Genomic DNA, 16647 nt, shown 5'->3' on the forward strand with positions numbered 1-16647 from the left:
CCTCTATCCATGGGATTTCCCAGGCAAGAATACTGGAGTGGGTTGCCATTTCTTTCTCCAGGGGATCTTCCTGACCCAGGGATTGAATCCACATCTCTTGCATCTCCTGCATTGGCAGGTGGATTTTCTTTACCACTAGTGCCTCCTGGGAAGCCCAAAGTATTTTAAACAAGGAAGATACAGTTGCTTTGGAATACTGAAAATAATCACCCATTTTTGCAAAAAGAAAACATATTTTCAAATATCTTTGTGAGCTAATTTTATGAAAAACAAGGTTTTTTTTTTTTTGTTTTTTGTTTTTTTTAAAAAAGACTTTCTGAAGGGAAAGGAAATACAGGGGCAGAGTTGTCAGAATCCTACAGGCAGCTCAGGAGAAATCAGTCCATAATGGATTCTAGATGCCACATTTCCTGAGATGGCCGCCCCTCTAAGAGAATCTCACCCCAGAAATGACTCTCACAGAGACTCCCAAGGTGCTCATCCCCCCTCCCCACTCTCCAGTGACAGAGATAGGAGACAAAGGCTGCTGTTTCTCTCACAAGGCAGGTGCTTCCATCCACCTGGGGAAGGAGCTCTGGGACTATGGTAATTAACGTATTTCTTTTAATCTTGCTTTTATAGTTAATCTCCAGAGCGTGAAAAGAGTTGGCCAGTCGATTAAACCCTAAGCATGCAATACAAATGAAATGAAGGCAGCCCTGATGAATATAAATGGATAAATTTGTTCCTTCTGTTAAAAAAAAAGTACCTTATGAGATACCCAGTTTGAACTACTAAATGAAATAGTTGAAATTACCCACAGGAATGGTTTCTGGTTTAATAGGGAACAGTTTATCTAACTCTGGAGAAGGTCATTTCTTCAGGGTCATAAGCAACCGCTCTTTGGTATCTTCTAGGAAAGCAACGAGATCCTATTTAAAGTTTGGTCCAGGATCACTGAGGCTTCCCAGATGGCGCCAGTGGTAAAGAGCCTGCCTGCCAGTGCAGGAGATGTAAGAGATACAGGTTCGATCCCTGGGTCGGGAAGGTCCCCTGGAGGAGGGCATGACAATCCTACTCCAGTATTCTTGCCTGGAGAATCCCATAGACAGAGGAGCCTGGTGGGCTACAGTCCATGGGGTCGCAAAAGAGTTGGACACAAGTGAAGTGACTTAGCAGGCACGCCAGTATCACTGGCCCTTGGTTATGCAGGAATGTGCAGGAAAGCTCCCTGACACGGTGCCCCTGGGGAAACTTCAGCAGGTCTGGCACTTGCTGTCTGAGTACCCAGGGCTGTAGAAACAAGCATCTTTGTGGGGAGGAGGACGAGCATCTGTGTAGGGAGAAGGATGTGGGAGGTTGACCTTTCCATGCCAGATGGCACAGTTTCAACAAGGCCAAGTCTGAGAACAAGGTGATGGGGAACGAGCTCTGTGTCCTCAGGACACCCCACCTCCGCATGCACCCAGGCTTCTTCTCAGCCCTCACTTCCCCTGTCCAGTGCATGTTCAGCCACAGACCCCGACCAAAATGATGAGCAATTCACAAGAGAGAGAGGATTATCTCACTTCCACACATGGGGTCACAAAAGGTCGGATGTGATTTAGTAACTAAAGCAACAGCAACAATCACTTCCACAGCAGTTGCAAGCAAACACCAAACATGGACTTTTTTTTTCAATTTAAAAAACTCAACAGAAAAACAGAGTGCAACATTATTTTCAGAGGCACTGGTTGCAAATACTAGTCCAGACAGCAGACTGGTGCTTGTGGTCTCCAAGTACATTCTGTCAACAAAGACACTTCTTCATTGAAACAGATGTTGTGTAACTGTGGGTATCCGGGGATGTCAGCCACAGAATTGGTCTTCAGTTTTTCTTCCTGGTGCCAGTGAAGCCATCCATTACATTAAAGGCCCCCAAGTACTCACCCCAAAGCAGCCCCAGCTTGAGGGGCAAGAAGCTAAAGAGAACACAAGAGGGAACATCTTGGTTATCATTCGTGGGACATCTTTATGAGTTCCACTGAAAAGCAGGGCCATTGACTTGCTGCAGAAGACATCAGTCACTCATGCCCACCTGAACGTCCCTGTCTTGAGGTCACTTAGGGCTCGTCCACCATGTGGGAGGACACCGGCCCAGGATCTCTGTGTTTCTCTTTGCTTTATTTACATTATTCACTCACTTCTGTGTCAGTCTCAAGGCCTGACTACATTCTGTAATGATGGACAGGAAGCGTGCAGCCTTGAGGAGTCTTGATCCTGCCTTGCAAACTCGCCCTGTTGTTCACAGTGCAACTGGGCTCTCAACACTCAGTTCCTCCCACTGTCCAAACAGGTCATTCATTGCCCTTTCTTTCCTGGACAACAGAGAGAAGTCCATGCAATAGCCCCTCAGAGCTTTGGCAAGACCCAACTAAGACTGTCCATCTTCTCCATCCTGCTCGCCCCTCCTGACACTTTGTTCCTGTCCATCATGACGTTCACACTGCAGGACGAGGAAGGGCACAGTCAGCCAACCGGAGACTTGTCCTAGGAGTGGGGACAAGAAAAGGGCCCTGGGCTCATGGTCCCTCTGGGGGCAGCCTGAGATATCCAGGGGGTTCCTGCCCTTCCCAGATTCAGGTCTCTGGTCAAATATTATCTTCTCCATGTGGCCATCCTGACGCTTAAATCAGGATGCATCCTAGAGCCCTTGCTCCACAACAGGAAAAGCCACGGCAGTGGGGAGCCTACTCTCCCCAACTACAGAGTAGTCCCCACTCGCTGCAACTAGAGAAACGCCCAGGCAGCAGTGAAGACCCAGCACAGACGAAAACAAAAATATAAATATAAAATATATAAATATATAAAAAACTGTTATCTTCCCCCCCGCCAGTTATCTTTTAAATGGCTCCTCTCTGTTGGCTCTGGAGTAAGCTGTTGACTGGACTGGCACGTTGAGAATTCATAGGAGCAGAAACATTACCTTTTTAAAAACACCATGAAGTATATAAACTTGGGCATATACAGGTACATGTTTTCTTGCAAGATAGCATCTACTATCTTCCTGACTGCATATTCTGGCTCCAGAATCGGTAAGAGAGAAGGACAGCTGGGGGAGGTGGGGGAGGGTTAAAAAAAATAAAGAAATTAGAGAAAGCAATTCTTAAAAGTTACAATAAAACAGTTGTGAGCTTCCCAAGTGGAGCTAGTGGTATTGAACCTGCCTGCCAGTGCAGGAGACATAAAAGACACAGGTTCCATCCCTGGGTCGAGAAGATCCCCTGGAGAAGGAAATGGCAACCCACTCCAGTATTCTTGCCTGGAGAATCCCAGGGACAGAGGAGCCTGGCAGGCTACGGTCCATAGGGTCGCAAAGAGTTGGACATGACTGAAGTGACTTAGCAAGCATGCACACACAAGACATTATCATTTATTGGCTTCTTTTCCTTCCAGATTTGATATTTTTCTGTACTTGCTCTCTTATTATCAATATGGTGAGTAATAATATAACTAGAATTTGAAGTGGAAATCAGGGATTCTAATTAATACAATGATGTTATAATAGGCACATATGTGAAACCAAATTAAACAAATGGCCTAAATGTTGCAAAGCGCATCTTTGAAAGTAACTGCCTGTCATCTGATGAGTGCAGACTGTATATTTATGCTCCTTCAACAACTTCTTGTTCTTCTGTGGAATCAGGGATGAGAGCAGGATGGAGCTGGTGGCAGAAAGGGGGTGTGTGACAGGAGCGCCAAGGAGATGGGGGAGCAGGTTGAGGCCAGCCTTGAAGACGTGGATATAGCCTTGATGTTTGTGTGCTGTGCTCATGCTTAGTTGTGTCTGACTCTTTTCGACCCCATGGACTGCAGCCCACCAGGCTGCTCTTTCCATGACATTTCCCAGGCAAGAATACTGGAATGGGTTGTCGTTTCCTTCTCCAAACCTTGATAAACTGTCACTATTAAACCCATAATCACTAACACATCTAAGGAAATAAATTCTAAAACCGTTTATAAAGCAGGCTGAATGCTAGAAAAGTCTTTTTAAATAACTTTAGCCAGAACAAAATAAAATTGATGGTCAATCATTTTTCAAAATACAGTTCCTTTGAAATCAAACAATATGCTTACCCAGTAGTACATCCGTCAAACATTCCGGTTTTTATAAAAAATGGACACACGATAGTGGTTTTGATCCCGTTCTGTCCCTTGGCAAGTGATTCTAAAAATATTGATTCGGCAAATCCATTGGCTGCAAATTTACTTGCACAGTAATCTGAAAAGACATGATACTATAATATAGTGTAAAGTTTTAAAATGGCATTATAGGAAGATTTCCTCATAACATGAATATGGGCAGAGACAAACCATTTCAGAGTTCTTGTTTTACATGGTCTTGGTCTGCTCTGCCTGGAAGAGGTGAGGCGTGAGTGGGAAGGTCGGTGATCACCTCAAGGTCAGATGACAACGGCCACGTGGGCTTGAGGAACAGCAGAGCTGCCGGGAGTCACACAGCTGAACTTCACTCCCGTGGCAGTGATGGTAAGGCACTCTGCAGCCCTGACATGGGGCACGAGATGTGGGTTCTGTCCCAAAGAACTCTGGCCCAAATGGGGCAGGAGGACACATAGAAGAAATAAAATAAGTCAAGGGACTTCCCTGGTGGTCCAGTGGTCACGAATCTGCCTTCCAAGGCAGGGGACGCAGGTTGGATCCCTGGTCAGGGAACTAAGATCTTACATGTCTCGGAGCTACTAAACCCACGAGCCACAACTATGGAGCCCATGCACTCTAGAGCCCTTACTCTGTGACAAGAGAAGCCCCTCTATGCCAAAACTAGAGAAAAGCCGAAGTACCACTACAAAGACCCAGTGCAGCCAAAAAAACCATACACTAATAATAAGTCAAGTGGAAACCTAGGCGGCAGAGATCAGTGTTGGTCATGATACCTGTCAGAACAAGTTTTCTTCCAACTGGAATTCTTCCACTTCCAGAAGGAAAACAAAGCTTTTCTTATTTGGGCTTTCCTGGTGGCTTAGACAGTAAAGAATTCGCCTGCAATGCAGAAGACCTGGGTTTGATCCCTGGGTTGGGAAGATCAGGGCATGGCAACCCACTCCAGTATTCTTGCCTGGAGAAACCCATGGACAGAGGAGCCTGGTGGGCTATAGTCCATGGGGTTGCAAAGAACACATTACCCCTTCAACCTCGACTGCTTGACTATCTTCAAATGCAGGGGAAGTGGTATCTGGGTCAGTTCTGAGCTTTCTGTCCTTGGTTACACTCACTTCAAGTCAAAACCTGGGCATTCAGTTTGCTGAAAGGAAATGTCAGGAGAAGAAAAGGCATTTAGGTGACTTATCCTTCCCTCTGCCTCACACAGCAGAAAACACACACCTTGGTGCTCTGCTGGGGAGCAGCTACTCCAGCCAGCAAGAACCAGGCTGCACGTGCCAGGCATAGGGTATCAGGCAGTTGCTGCCCCAGACGCTGGAAAAGACACAGAAGTGGCAAGGGGTGCAGGGAGGTGAGAGGAGGGGTCCTGAGCCACCTCTGGGATCATGAGTCGTCTGGTAGAACTATAGCTCACTGAGCTCCTCTACTCCTGAGACTGGGATGAGCAGGTACAGCCCAGGGCCAGGGAACCTGCATTCCAAGTAGCAGCCCCAGTGTTTCTGATTCTGGGGAGTTGCTGCCCATGCCAGGAATACTTGTTTCTAAGGGAGCCAGGGAGGAGAGACCTGCATTTGAAGAGAGATGCTGTGTCTAACAAAAGGAATAACAGGCCCTGTAAATACACCTGTGGTTATGTCAAGGACCTGTGACTTCTCAGATGTATGAGAGAGGGGTAATAATAATGCCTGATGGATTCTAAGGAGGACAGAGGCAGGGAGACCCAGGCTACAGGGAGACATGTACAGACTGCTAATATTGGGGTAATAAGTGGTTCTGGAAACCTATCTGGCAGCTGAGAGATACTTGCTGAGACCAGTGTCATGAATCTGGAACCAGCTATGAGTCAGCCAAGCTGGCTGGTCTGCTACCTGAGTGTTGGCAATTAGGGTTCTGATGGATGAGCCTCCGGGGGGCACCCCGGGGGGAAGGGCAGGACTTCCTAGAGCCAGCTCCCCAGTGGGCCCTCTTCACCAAAGATCTTGTATGTCTTATCCCCTCCCCACTGCTAATGTCAAGTCGGTTGCAAGGGACATGGAAGTGACAACAAATTCTTGCCAGTCTTTAATCGATGGAAGAGCAAAAGAAAGTTAATTTTAGGTTTCCTGGGGTGAAGATATTTTCTCCAAGCTCCCAGCCAGGGGAAACCACTTATGGAAAATTCATAGAGCAGAAGGGTCCTCTCTTTTTTTTGGCTGCACTGGGTCTCCATTGTGGTGTGCAGGCTTTCTCTACTTGCAGTGTTTGGAGGCTTCTCTAGCTGTGGAGCACAGGCTCGAGAGTGTGGGCGCAGTAGTTGTGGTGCATGGGCTTAGTTGCCCTGAAAAGACTCTTGAGAGTCCCTTGGGCAGCAAGGAGATCCGATCAAACCAGTCAATACTAAAGGAAATCAACCTGAATATGCATTGGAAGGACTGATGCTGAAGCTGAAACTCCAATACTTTGGGGACATGATGAGAAGAGCTGACTCACTGGAAAAGACCCTGATGCTGGGAAAGATTGAGGGGGCGACAGAGGATGAGATGGTTGGATGGCATCATCGACTCAATGGCCATAAGTTTGAGTGAACTCTGGGAAATTGTGGAGGACAGGGAAGCCTGGTGTGCTGTGGCCCATGGGGTCGCAAAGAGTCAGACAGGACTGAGTGACTAAACAGCATATAAGATCTTAGTTCCTTGACCAGGGATGAACCTGCACCCCCTGCATTGGAAGGCAGATTCTCATTCACTGGACCACAAGGAAGTCCCAGAAGGATCCTCCTTAACACCCTGATTACAGTGTCAGGTGAGTTTTGGGGAAGGTGACTATGCTAATCACTTGTGTAAGGAATTTATAAGTAGGGTCTCTCTTATTTTTTTTAATTGGAGGATAATTGCTTTACAATGTTGTGTTAGTTTCCGCTGTACAACATGAATCAGCTATATGTATATGTATACTCCCTCCCTCCTGAGCTTCTCTCCCACCTCCTTATTCCACCCATCTAGGTCTTTTATTAATTCCAAGCAACTGCATAAGACCTAATGATTCTAACGTGCATAGTTCAACTTCGTGTAAGTATAGCAGCTGGGCAGTTTCGCTGGATGATAAAGTTCTCAACAACTTACCTTACTGAACATATATCTTCATCTGTTACCATTTATTATTAATGGACCAAGTCAGTGCTGATTATGAGCAGGAGACGTGATCATGAGCAAGAGCCAGGAGGGGCAGAACAAGGGTGTGTGCATGGCTGGAGAGGCTGATGTGACTGGTCTATGCAAAGGCCAGGACAATGCAACTTGAGTGTGGGCACCTCTCCTTGAGAGTCAGGACCATGCCTTTTAATGTTAAAGGCACGTAGTTATCAGACTGCTGGTGGGCTCGCTGTCCCTGGAAAAAAAGCTATGACAAACCTAGACAGAGCTGTTGCTCAAGCTGAGGTTGTGAAATACCATATTTCTCTTACCTGCCAGTCCATTTATTCCAGTTAATCCAGCTGAACTTGAAATGCACACCAAATGTCCATGGTCATTAGCAATCATAGCAGGTAGAAAGGCTTTGTAAGTCTAAGAAGATCAAGGTAAAACATTTAACATTTTATAGCACATTATATATTTTTTCAGATGTTTATATAATCATGATTGAAAAAAATTGTTTAAGTTCAAAAAAATACCTGAAGAAAATGGGACATTCAAACTTAAATATCTGGCAAGTAACCGCCTTAACTGTTTAAAACTGTGGATCAATATTTTTCTGGTGGTTATTCCAGTATTTTAATTGGAATTTCAAGTATTAAAAATAATTTACTCAAACTTACATTTGCTCATATTTGACTTTTAAAAACACAACAACAACAACAAAATAATTGAAACAGTACAGGAAAATCTTAATTGTGGTATCCACAGTCCACAAACCAGTAAGACCACTCAAAGATATGGTTATTTAGATTTATGGTGCCTTTTTTCCTCCTTTGGCTTATATTTGAATTTCAAATTTTTCCTGAACTTTGTTCACAGGACATGTGGCTATTGGTTTCAGTTTAAAAATATCACTTTGTTTTTAAACTCATCTGGCCTGTCAGGGAGACGTGATCATGAGGGGCAGAACAAGGGTGTGTGCATGGCTGGAGAGGCTGATGTGACTGGTCTGTGCAAAGGCCAGGACAATGCAACTTGAGTGTGGCACCTCTCCTTGAGAGTCAGGACCATGCTTTTTAATGTTCAAGGCATGTAGTTATCAGGCTGCTGTGGGCTCGCTGTCTCTGGAAGAAAAGCTATGACAAACCTAGACAGCATATTGAAAGGCAGAGACATCACTTTGCTAACAAAGGTCCGCATAGCCAAAGCTATGGATTTTCTAGTAGGCATGTATAGACATAAGAGCTGGATCACAAAGAAAGCTGAGGGCTGAAGAATTGATGCTTTTGAACTCTGGTGCTGGAGAAGACTCTTGAGAGTCCTAAAGGATCTCTGTGCTGTCCTTGATCCATCCAATCAATCCTAAAGGACATCAACCCTGAATATGAATGGAAGGACTGATGCTGAAGCTGAAGTTCCAATACTTCGGGGACCTGTTGTGAAGAGATGACTCATTGGAAAAGACCCTGATGCTGGGAAAGATTGAAGGCAGGAGGAGAAGAGGGTGAGAGAAGATGAGATGGTTGGATGGTCTCACTCAATCAATGGACATGAATTCAAGCAAACTCTGGGAGATAATGAAGGACAGAAAAGCCTGGAGTGTTACAGTTCATGGGGTTGCAGAGTCAGACATGACTTAGCAAATGAACAGCAACAACAAAGTTGACTGTGCATCTTTGTGTGCCCCCAAACAGACCTGGTGGATGTTTGCTTGTTAATTATGCCTCCTTTCATTTCAAGGGAGTTCCTGCCTAGGCAAGTGATGAGGTCACCTGGTCACGTCTAAGCATGGTCACTTTTAACTTCTATGAGCCCTTATCTCACTGGGCTGTTTGAAGGCTTATTCACGAGGTGCCTGGGATGGTACAAGACAGGACACTGGCCGTCAGTACATGATTAGGACACAAGAGCAGCTGTGTCTTTGCAAGATTCCCTGAGCAGAGGTGTGGGGATGTAGAGCTTAAGTTGGATCAGGAGAGGACAGCCTGAGCTAGAACTGAGAAGTCTGTGTTTTATTTAAGACCAGTACTGCTGTAAGAGTCCACTCTGCAGTGGATTCTGTAAGAATCTGCCTGCAATGCAGGAGACCTGGGTTCAATCTCTGGGTCAGGAAGATCCCTTGGAGAAGAGAATGGCAACTCACTCCAGTACTCTTGCCTGGAGAATCCCATGGACAGAGGAGCCTGGCAGAATCAGACATGACTGAGCAACTAACACTTTCACTACTGTAAGAGAACAAGAGGAAGCCTAAGTCGCTTCAGTCATGCCCAACTCTTTGCAGCCCCATGGACTGTAGCCCGCCAGCCTTCTCTGTCCATGGGACTCTCCAGGCAAGAATACTGGAGTGGGTTGCTATTTCCTTTTCCAGGGATCTTCCTGACCCAGGGATCTAACCCACATATCTTATGTCTCCTGCACTGGCAGGTGAGTTCTTCACCACCAGCACCACCTGCGAATGACGTTTCTAATGAGAAGAAAAAGTACTTACCCATATATGTGCTTTGAAATTCACATCAAGAGACTTTTCTATAAGCTCATCTGGGCAGTCCATGAACTTTCTGCCTGTTACGATTCCGGCATTGTTGATCAGGATGGAAACATCACCAACTTCTTTCTTCACCTGAATTGGATAAGGAAATCAGCACCACCAGGGCAGCGCAGGGAGACCTTGGAGATACACAGGTTCAGTTCCAGACCCTGGCCCCCCCACCCCTGCCCCACCAGCAGTGAAGCTGACGCCACAACATAGTGAGTCATACAGATGTTTCGGTTTCCTGGTGCATATACAAGTTATGTTTACACTATACTGTCATCTATTAACTGTGCAATTGCTTTAGGTTTAAAAAACAAGTTGCCTTAATGAGAAATGTTTTTTTGCTAAAAACGCTAGCCATCATTTAAGCCTTGACTGATCTGCAGTAACAAAGATCACTGATGACAGCTCACCAGAACAAATATAATAATGAAAGTGTGAAGTATCGTGAGAAACAATGTGATGCTGAGACACGAATTGAGCAAATGCTGTCAAAAGAAGGGTGCCGTTAAGAGTTGCTCAAGGCAGGATTGCTACAAACGTTCAATGTGCAAAAAAAAATCTTCAGCTGGTAGAAAAAATGCAATGTCTGTGAAGTGCCATAAAATGAGGTGCACCCATAATTCTTTACGTGAACCGGATTTATTCTTTTTTTTTTCTTTTTAGTATTGTTTTTTATTTTTTTAATTTTAAAATCTTTAATTCTTACATGTGTTCCCAAACATGAACCCCCCTCCCACCTCCCTCCCCATAACATCTCTGTGGGTCATCCCCATGCACCAGCCCCAAGCATGCTGTATCCTGAGTCAGACATAGACTAGCGATTCAATTCTTACATGATAGTATACATGATAAAATGCCATTCTCCCAAATCATCCCACCCTCTCCCTCTCCCTCTGAGTCCAAAAGTCCGTTATACACAGCTGCGTCTTTTTTTCCTGTCTTGCATACAGGGTCGTCATTGCCATCTTTCTAAATTCCATATATATGTGTTAGTATACTGTATTGGTGTTTTTCTTTCTGGCTTACTTCACTCTGTATAATTGGCTCCAGTTTCATCCATCTCATCAGAACTGATTCTATATATGACACACCCACAGCAAACATTATCCTCAATGGTGAAAAATTGAAAGCATTTCCCCTAAAGTCAGGAACAAGACAAGGGTGTCCACTTTCACCGCTACTATTCAACATAGTTCTGGAAGTTTTGGCCACAGCAATCAGAGCAGAAAAAGAAATAAAAGGAATCCAAATTGGAAAAGAAGAAGTACAACTCTCACTGTTTGCAGATGACATGATCCTCTACATGGAAAACCCTAAAGACTCCACCAGAAAATTACTAGAGCTCATCAATGAATATAGTAAAGTTGCAGGATATAAAATCAACACACAGAAATCCCTTGCATTCCTATACACTAATAATGAGAAAGTAGAAAAAGAAATTAAGGAAACAATTCCATTCACCATTGCAACGAAAAGAATAAAATACTTAGGAATATATCTACCCAAAGAAACTAAAGACCTATATATAGAAAACTATAAAACACTGATGAAAGAAATCAAAGAGGACACTAATAGATGGAGAAATATACCATGTTCATGGATCGGAAGAATCAATATAGTGAAAATAAGTATACTACCCAAAGCAATTTACAAATTCAATGCAATCCCTATCAAGCTACCAGCCATATTTTTCACAGAACTAGAACAAATAATTTCAAGATTTGTATGGAAATACAAAAAACCTCGAATAGCCAAAGCAATCTTGAGAAAGAAGAATGGAACTGGAGGAATCAACTTGCCTGACTTCAGGCTCTACTACAAAGCCACAGTCATCAAAACAGTATGGTACTGGCACAAAGACAGACATATAGATCAATGGAACAAAATAGAAAGCCCAGAGATAAATCCAGACACATATGGACACCTTATCTTTGACAAAGGAGGCAAGAATATACAATGGAGTAAAGACAATCTCTTTAACAAGTGGTGCTGGGAAAACTGGTTAACCACTTGTAAAAGAATGAAACTAGATCACTTTCTAACACCGCACACAAAAATAAACTCAAAATGGATTCAAGATCTAAATGTAAGACCAGAAACTATAAAACTCCTAGAGGAGAACATAGGCAAAACACTCTCCGACATAAATCACAGCAGGATCCTCTATGATCCACCTCCCAGAATTCTGGAAATAAAAGCAAAAATAAACAAATGGGATCTAATTAAAATTAAAAGCTTCTGCACAACAAAGGAAAATATCAGCAAGGTGAAAAGACAGCCTTCTGAATGGGAGAAAATAATAGCAAATGAAGCAACTGACAAACAACTAATCTCAAAAATATACAAGCAACTCCTGCAGCTCAATTCCAGAAAAATAAACGACCCAATCAAAAAATGGGCCAAAGAACTAAATAGACATTTCTCCAAAGAAGACATACGGATGGCTAACAAACACATGAAAAGATGCTCAACATCACTCATTATCAGAGAAATGCAAATCAAAACCACAATGAGGTACCACTTCACACCAGTCAGAATGGCTGCGATCCAAAAATCTGCAAGCAATAAATGCTGGAGAGGGTGTGGAGAAAAGGGAACCCTCCTACACTGTTGGTGGGAATGCAAACTAGAACAGCCACTATGGAGAACAGTGTGGAGATTCCTTAAAAAATTGCAAATAGAACTCCCTTATGACCCAGCAATCCCACTGCTGGGCATACACACCGAGGAAACCAGAATTGAAAGAGACACATGTACCCCAATGTTCATCGCAGCACTGTTTATAATAGCCAGGATAAGGAAACAACCTAGATGTCCATCAGCAGATGAATGGATAAGAAAGCTGTGGTACATATACACAATGGATTTATTCTCCTGCGGTTTTAGATGCTTCTGTCCTTGTTAACTCAGACAGAGCTGCTGCTGCAAGGCCCTCTAAAAACAAAGCATGTCTATTTCCTCTGCAGAGTTCATGGCACATCAGAGATCTAAGTCTAATGCCTTTCTACTCATCTTCCCCTCTTATGGTGGTTGCAACACCTGCAATGCTACTTTCCTACAGGGAGCGTTATTCTTATACTCAGTAGTGACATGGTTAGTGACTTTGTCCTATGCTAAAAAGAAGCATGAGCAGCACAGCCTTTAGATGAACGTGGTGCTATATCAGGCATGATACCAGCCATGTAAATCAAGCCCTGGCACTTGTAGCAGTGGGGGTGGGGCAGGGAGGGAATGAGGGAGTGTGATAGTCATATGAATGTTTCAAACATACAGGAGCTCAGAACCTGTCCGTCCTGTTTTCACCCCTTGGCTGGTTCTCCTCTCCCCAACACCAACGTTTAGGTGTAAGGTCTGTGAAGGGAGGATCAGAGGGGCCCCCGTCTGTTGCTGTCGCACTGGCACCAGCCAGACTAGATACTTAATAACTTTCATTTAAGAAATAAAAATCCTGGGAGTGCCACTGGAGCCTTCCCTTTAGAGCAAACCGTCAGCAAGCGACCCAGGCTTGGTCAGATTTCTGTTTTTTTTTTTTTTTTTTTTGAGCACAGGGTTTTCCAGGCTTGACGGCAGGCGGTGGAGCCATCCCTTGGCTTGCCTTGTGTTTCGAATTTCATTCCTGTAATTTGTATCACATAGCAGGGGCCCTGTGTTCCCCGAATCAGAGGGAACCCCTGGCTCCAGCACCACTTGCATCTGTGTCTGGCTCTGTTGCTGTGTGTGCACTCGTGTGGGTGTGCAGATGTGGGTGTGAGCCTGCCTGTGTGGGTGGTGCAGCGGGGGAGACGGGCTGGATTACTGACGAGCAGACACTGCCACTCTCGCTCTCCCAGGAGGCTTGAGTCCCAGCAAGGAAGGTGACACGCTCGGTGTCCACTAGCCAATGAGATCCCTAGCCTCGGCGAAGTTTAGGATTGCAACGGAGACCAAGGAAACCTCATGATTCATGTTGAAATTTTCGGATATAAGTGCTGGAAACAATCTAACTTAAAGTCTGATATGGAGAGTGGCTGAAATATTTAGTCAAATCAAAGCTGAACAGCAGTCAAGGCACACTTCCTGGGGCTCAATCACACGCTGAATGGGGCTGTGTGATTCTGAACAATAAACGACTCAACCAGGATGCCAGGTGGCGAGGATGGACTTTCTGAAATTGGTCCCAAGCTATGATCTAGGGACACAAGATTTCAAAGTTACAGGGCTCTGTGGAAGTAAAACACTGTCACATCAGCTCTAAAAATCTGCACCTTGATTATTCCTCTACAGGATAAAAATTTCCTGGTTACCTTTCCTCTGTCAAGAACAAGAAGTGGAAATGGCTGGTTTATAGTATGAATGTCTTATGGTCTTTTGTCTTTAAATGTGAACCAGTCACTGCTTAAGAGTGGCTCATAGCCAGAGAAGTGGCTCATAGCCAGGGGAAGTCAACCTGGCAGGAGACTGTGTTCCAAGTGCAAACAGCTTAGTTTGCAAATGTAGCTGCAGCAGAGCCCCCTACACTTTGAAAGGTGGTCCCCGCACAAGCTCCTGCCAGCTTGTCTGGTCTGGATCCCCAGACTTGCCGGGCAGCCTGCGATTGGTGATGGTGGCGGTAACGCATGTATCAGATGTAAAAGACAAAAGTCACAACTTAAAAGGAACTCACTGGCCAGAGATGTGCACACCCCTCCACTGGAGAGTCAGATGAGAAGCTGCAAGCAGAGCCTCGTTAGAGCCCACAAGCTGGGCAGGAACCTTCCAGCAGGCACATCTACTTTCTTCCTTCTCTCGAAACCAGGGAACGCCGAGAGCCACAAAAAAGTAGTCCAGGGGAGTGATGTGTGCAGTGCTCGTACAAGAAGCGGTTAGAGAAATCCTTATGAGGGAAGAGGAAGCGGCCACCACATGGGCATGTGTCTCCTCGGGCTCTGCAAATCCACTGGAGCTCTGGGCTCCTGAAAGTGTTCTTTATACATACTTCTCTACCGTCACCAAAGGGGCAGCTGCAGTTAAGAGTCTTTAGGATGAATAACATATTCGCTTTTCATATGACCACGTGAGAGAAATGCAGGTTGAATGGAAATCACTGTTGGGGGTGGGAGAAACAGCTGGACTTGCAATCAGGCTAGATACGGGTTCACCTCCTGGTGTGGTCCTCTCCTAGCTCTGTGACTCCCAGCAGGTTATTTACTAGCCCTGCTTCTCAGTTTTTGTTATGCCTCCATGAAGGGTGCTATAGCCTTTCTCTTACATGGTAACAGGGGGCCCGGACAACCAGCGCATGAGCTGGCCAGAGGGCATTCTTCAGAGTCAAGAGACTCGCATCCCACCTGCAGCTCTGCTACTTATGACCTGCACTTCTCAGTTAAGTCACCTGAGAAACTCACCTGCACCAAGTCTCCATTTTCTTATTTGTGAAGTGGAGATAAGAGGCCTGACTTTATAGGTGTATAATTCAGAGGGTGCCAAGCATGGTGTGCGGCACATAGCAAGAACCCAAAAATGCTAATTCCCACACCCTGATATTTTTTAAAGAGAGGCAAATTAGCACTGAGGAAGGCAGAGAAACTGATGAACATCTGAGACTACATCAAGTCCTTACTGCCCTTAGGAAGAGCAAGCACACAGGTTTACCTGGTTGGCCAGTCTGTACACCTCCTCCTTCCGGCTGCAGTCACAGGTATAGGCATAGACCCCCTTGGCTCCAGCTTCCCCAGCCATCTTGCGGGTCTCCTCATTACTCTCCTGATTGATATCCCAGAGCACAAGCACTGATCCAAGCTGGGCAAATTTGAGGGCTAGGAGCCTTCCGAGTCCACTTCCAGCGCCTGTTATAAGTACGATTTCACCAGCAACATTCTTCCGTGGCTTTGGGATTATAGCAAAAATTACAGCCTCCACAAGAGCCAACGCTGATTTTCCTAAGAAAATGAACAATTTCTTGGCTGACTTCAGCTTGAGGGCCATGTTCTGGCTGACACCTATAAAGCAAGAGGGACTCATATAAGGACCTTATTCCATGGGGCCCATACTTCCTTGCAGAAGTGAAAGAAACTAAGAATCGTGATGTAATCATCCCTGTTGGTAGCAGACTCTGAACTGAGAAAGGGGGGAGGGGGTCCACAGGGACCATCTCGACCAACTTGCATCACAGTGCCAAGCTCCTCACATCCCCGAATGCCTGTTATGTGTTCTAGGTGACAGAAATGCTCGTTACCCAGAAACTGTAACCACGGCTACATTTAACCCAAAGCAGAAGCTCCCTCTTTCTTATAGCTAGTTTTTCTCCATAATATGTCCTGTAGGTTGATTTCACCTTCAAGGTCTTGACCCTATCGTGTTAATGACACAATTGCTCCCTTCTGGTTTTATTTTTTGCCTTCTTTGAGGTTTCTGTTTTCTCATTGCACTGTTGTTATTTAAAATCTGAGATTCAAGAGAAAAATGTTGAAATCCTGAAGAGAAGTAATTAGACATTCTAAACCTCGGCCTCTACAACTTGCCGTCAGCACAAGTACCTGTTTTCCAGGCTCTGAGGCTCCCAAGCTACATCCCTTACTACTTGGCCCTGCAATTGTATGACATCTGGGGAAGGGGTGAGATAGCTAGGCCCTGTGCCTGTCTGGTTTGGAGCCTGGGGCAGGCCACGCCACTCCTCTGGGCCTCGGTCTCCTCAGCTCCTGGTCCTTTGGTCTAGGGTGGTTTTGCAAGTAGAATGAGAATGTTTGTGCATGTGTGAGCGCAATGCAGCCTCACAGCTAGTGCTTTATTATGTTAGCTTGTTTCTCAGACTCACAGTGCTGCCCACAGGAAGGTACCTGACAAGTTTGCCGAATGAATAAAAGGCAAACGTACATGGGGCTCAATGCCTCCACCCTATCA

General features: G+C 45.1%; 1 protein-coding gene across 1 annotated transcript; it reads right to left on the reverse strand.

Annotated features, from left to right (window-relative positions):
- Positions 1 to 1846: 1846 nt before the first annotated feature.
- SDR16C5 (short chain dehydrogenase/reductase family 16C member 5) lies at positions 1847 to 15732 on the reverse strand. Its single transcript, XM_052651926.1, has 6 exons — positions 15400 to 15732; positions 9742 to 9873; positions 7583 to 7682; positions 4096 to 4240; positions 2945 to 3070; positions 1847 to 1940 (listed from the first exon to the last, which is right to left on the reverse strand). Exons 1-6 carry the CDS (start codon positions 15730 to 15732, stop codon positions 1847 to 1849), a joined length of 930 nt encoding a protein of 309 aa, XP_052507886.1.
- Between the last annotated feature and the right edge of the window lie 915 nt (positions 15733 to 16647).

The sequence above is a fragment of the Budorcas taxicolor genome, chromosome 14, assembly GCF_023091745.1.
Source record: "Budorcas taxicolor isolate Tak-1 chromosome 14, Takin1.1, whole genome shotgun sequence".
NCBI classification, from domain to species: Eukaryota; Metazoa; Chordata; class Mammalia; order Artiodactyla; family Bovidae; genus Budorcas; species Budorcas taxicolor.

What these genes read in the sequence shown, in the direction of transcription:
- SDR16C5 (XM_052651926.1), bottom strand. Translation starts at nt 15,732, where the DNA reads ATGGCCCTCAAGCTGAAGTCAGCCAAGAAATTGTTCATTTTCTTAGGA. An exon ending in TTTGACGGATGTACTACTGG is followed by an intron (nt 3,071 to 4,095) that starts GTAAGCATATTG and finishes CACCTCCCCCAG; the next exon opens with CTGTCCTTCTCTCTTACCGA. An exon ending in TTCATGGTGTTTTTAAAAAG is followed by an intron (nt 1,941 to 2,944) that starts GTAATGTTTCTG and finishes TGTTCTCTTTAG; the next exon opens with CTTCTTGCCCCTCAAGCTGG.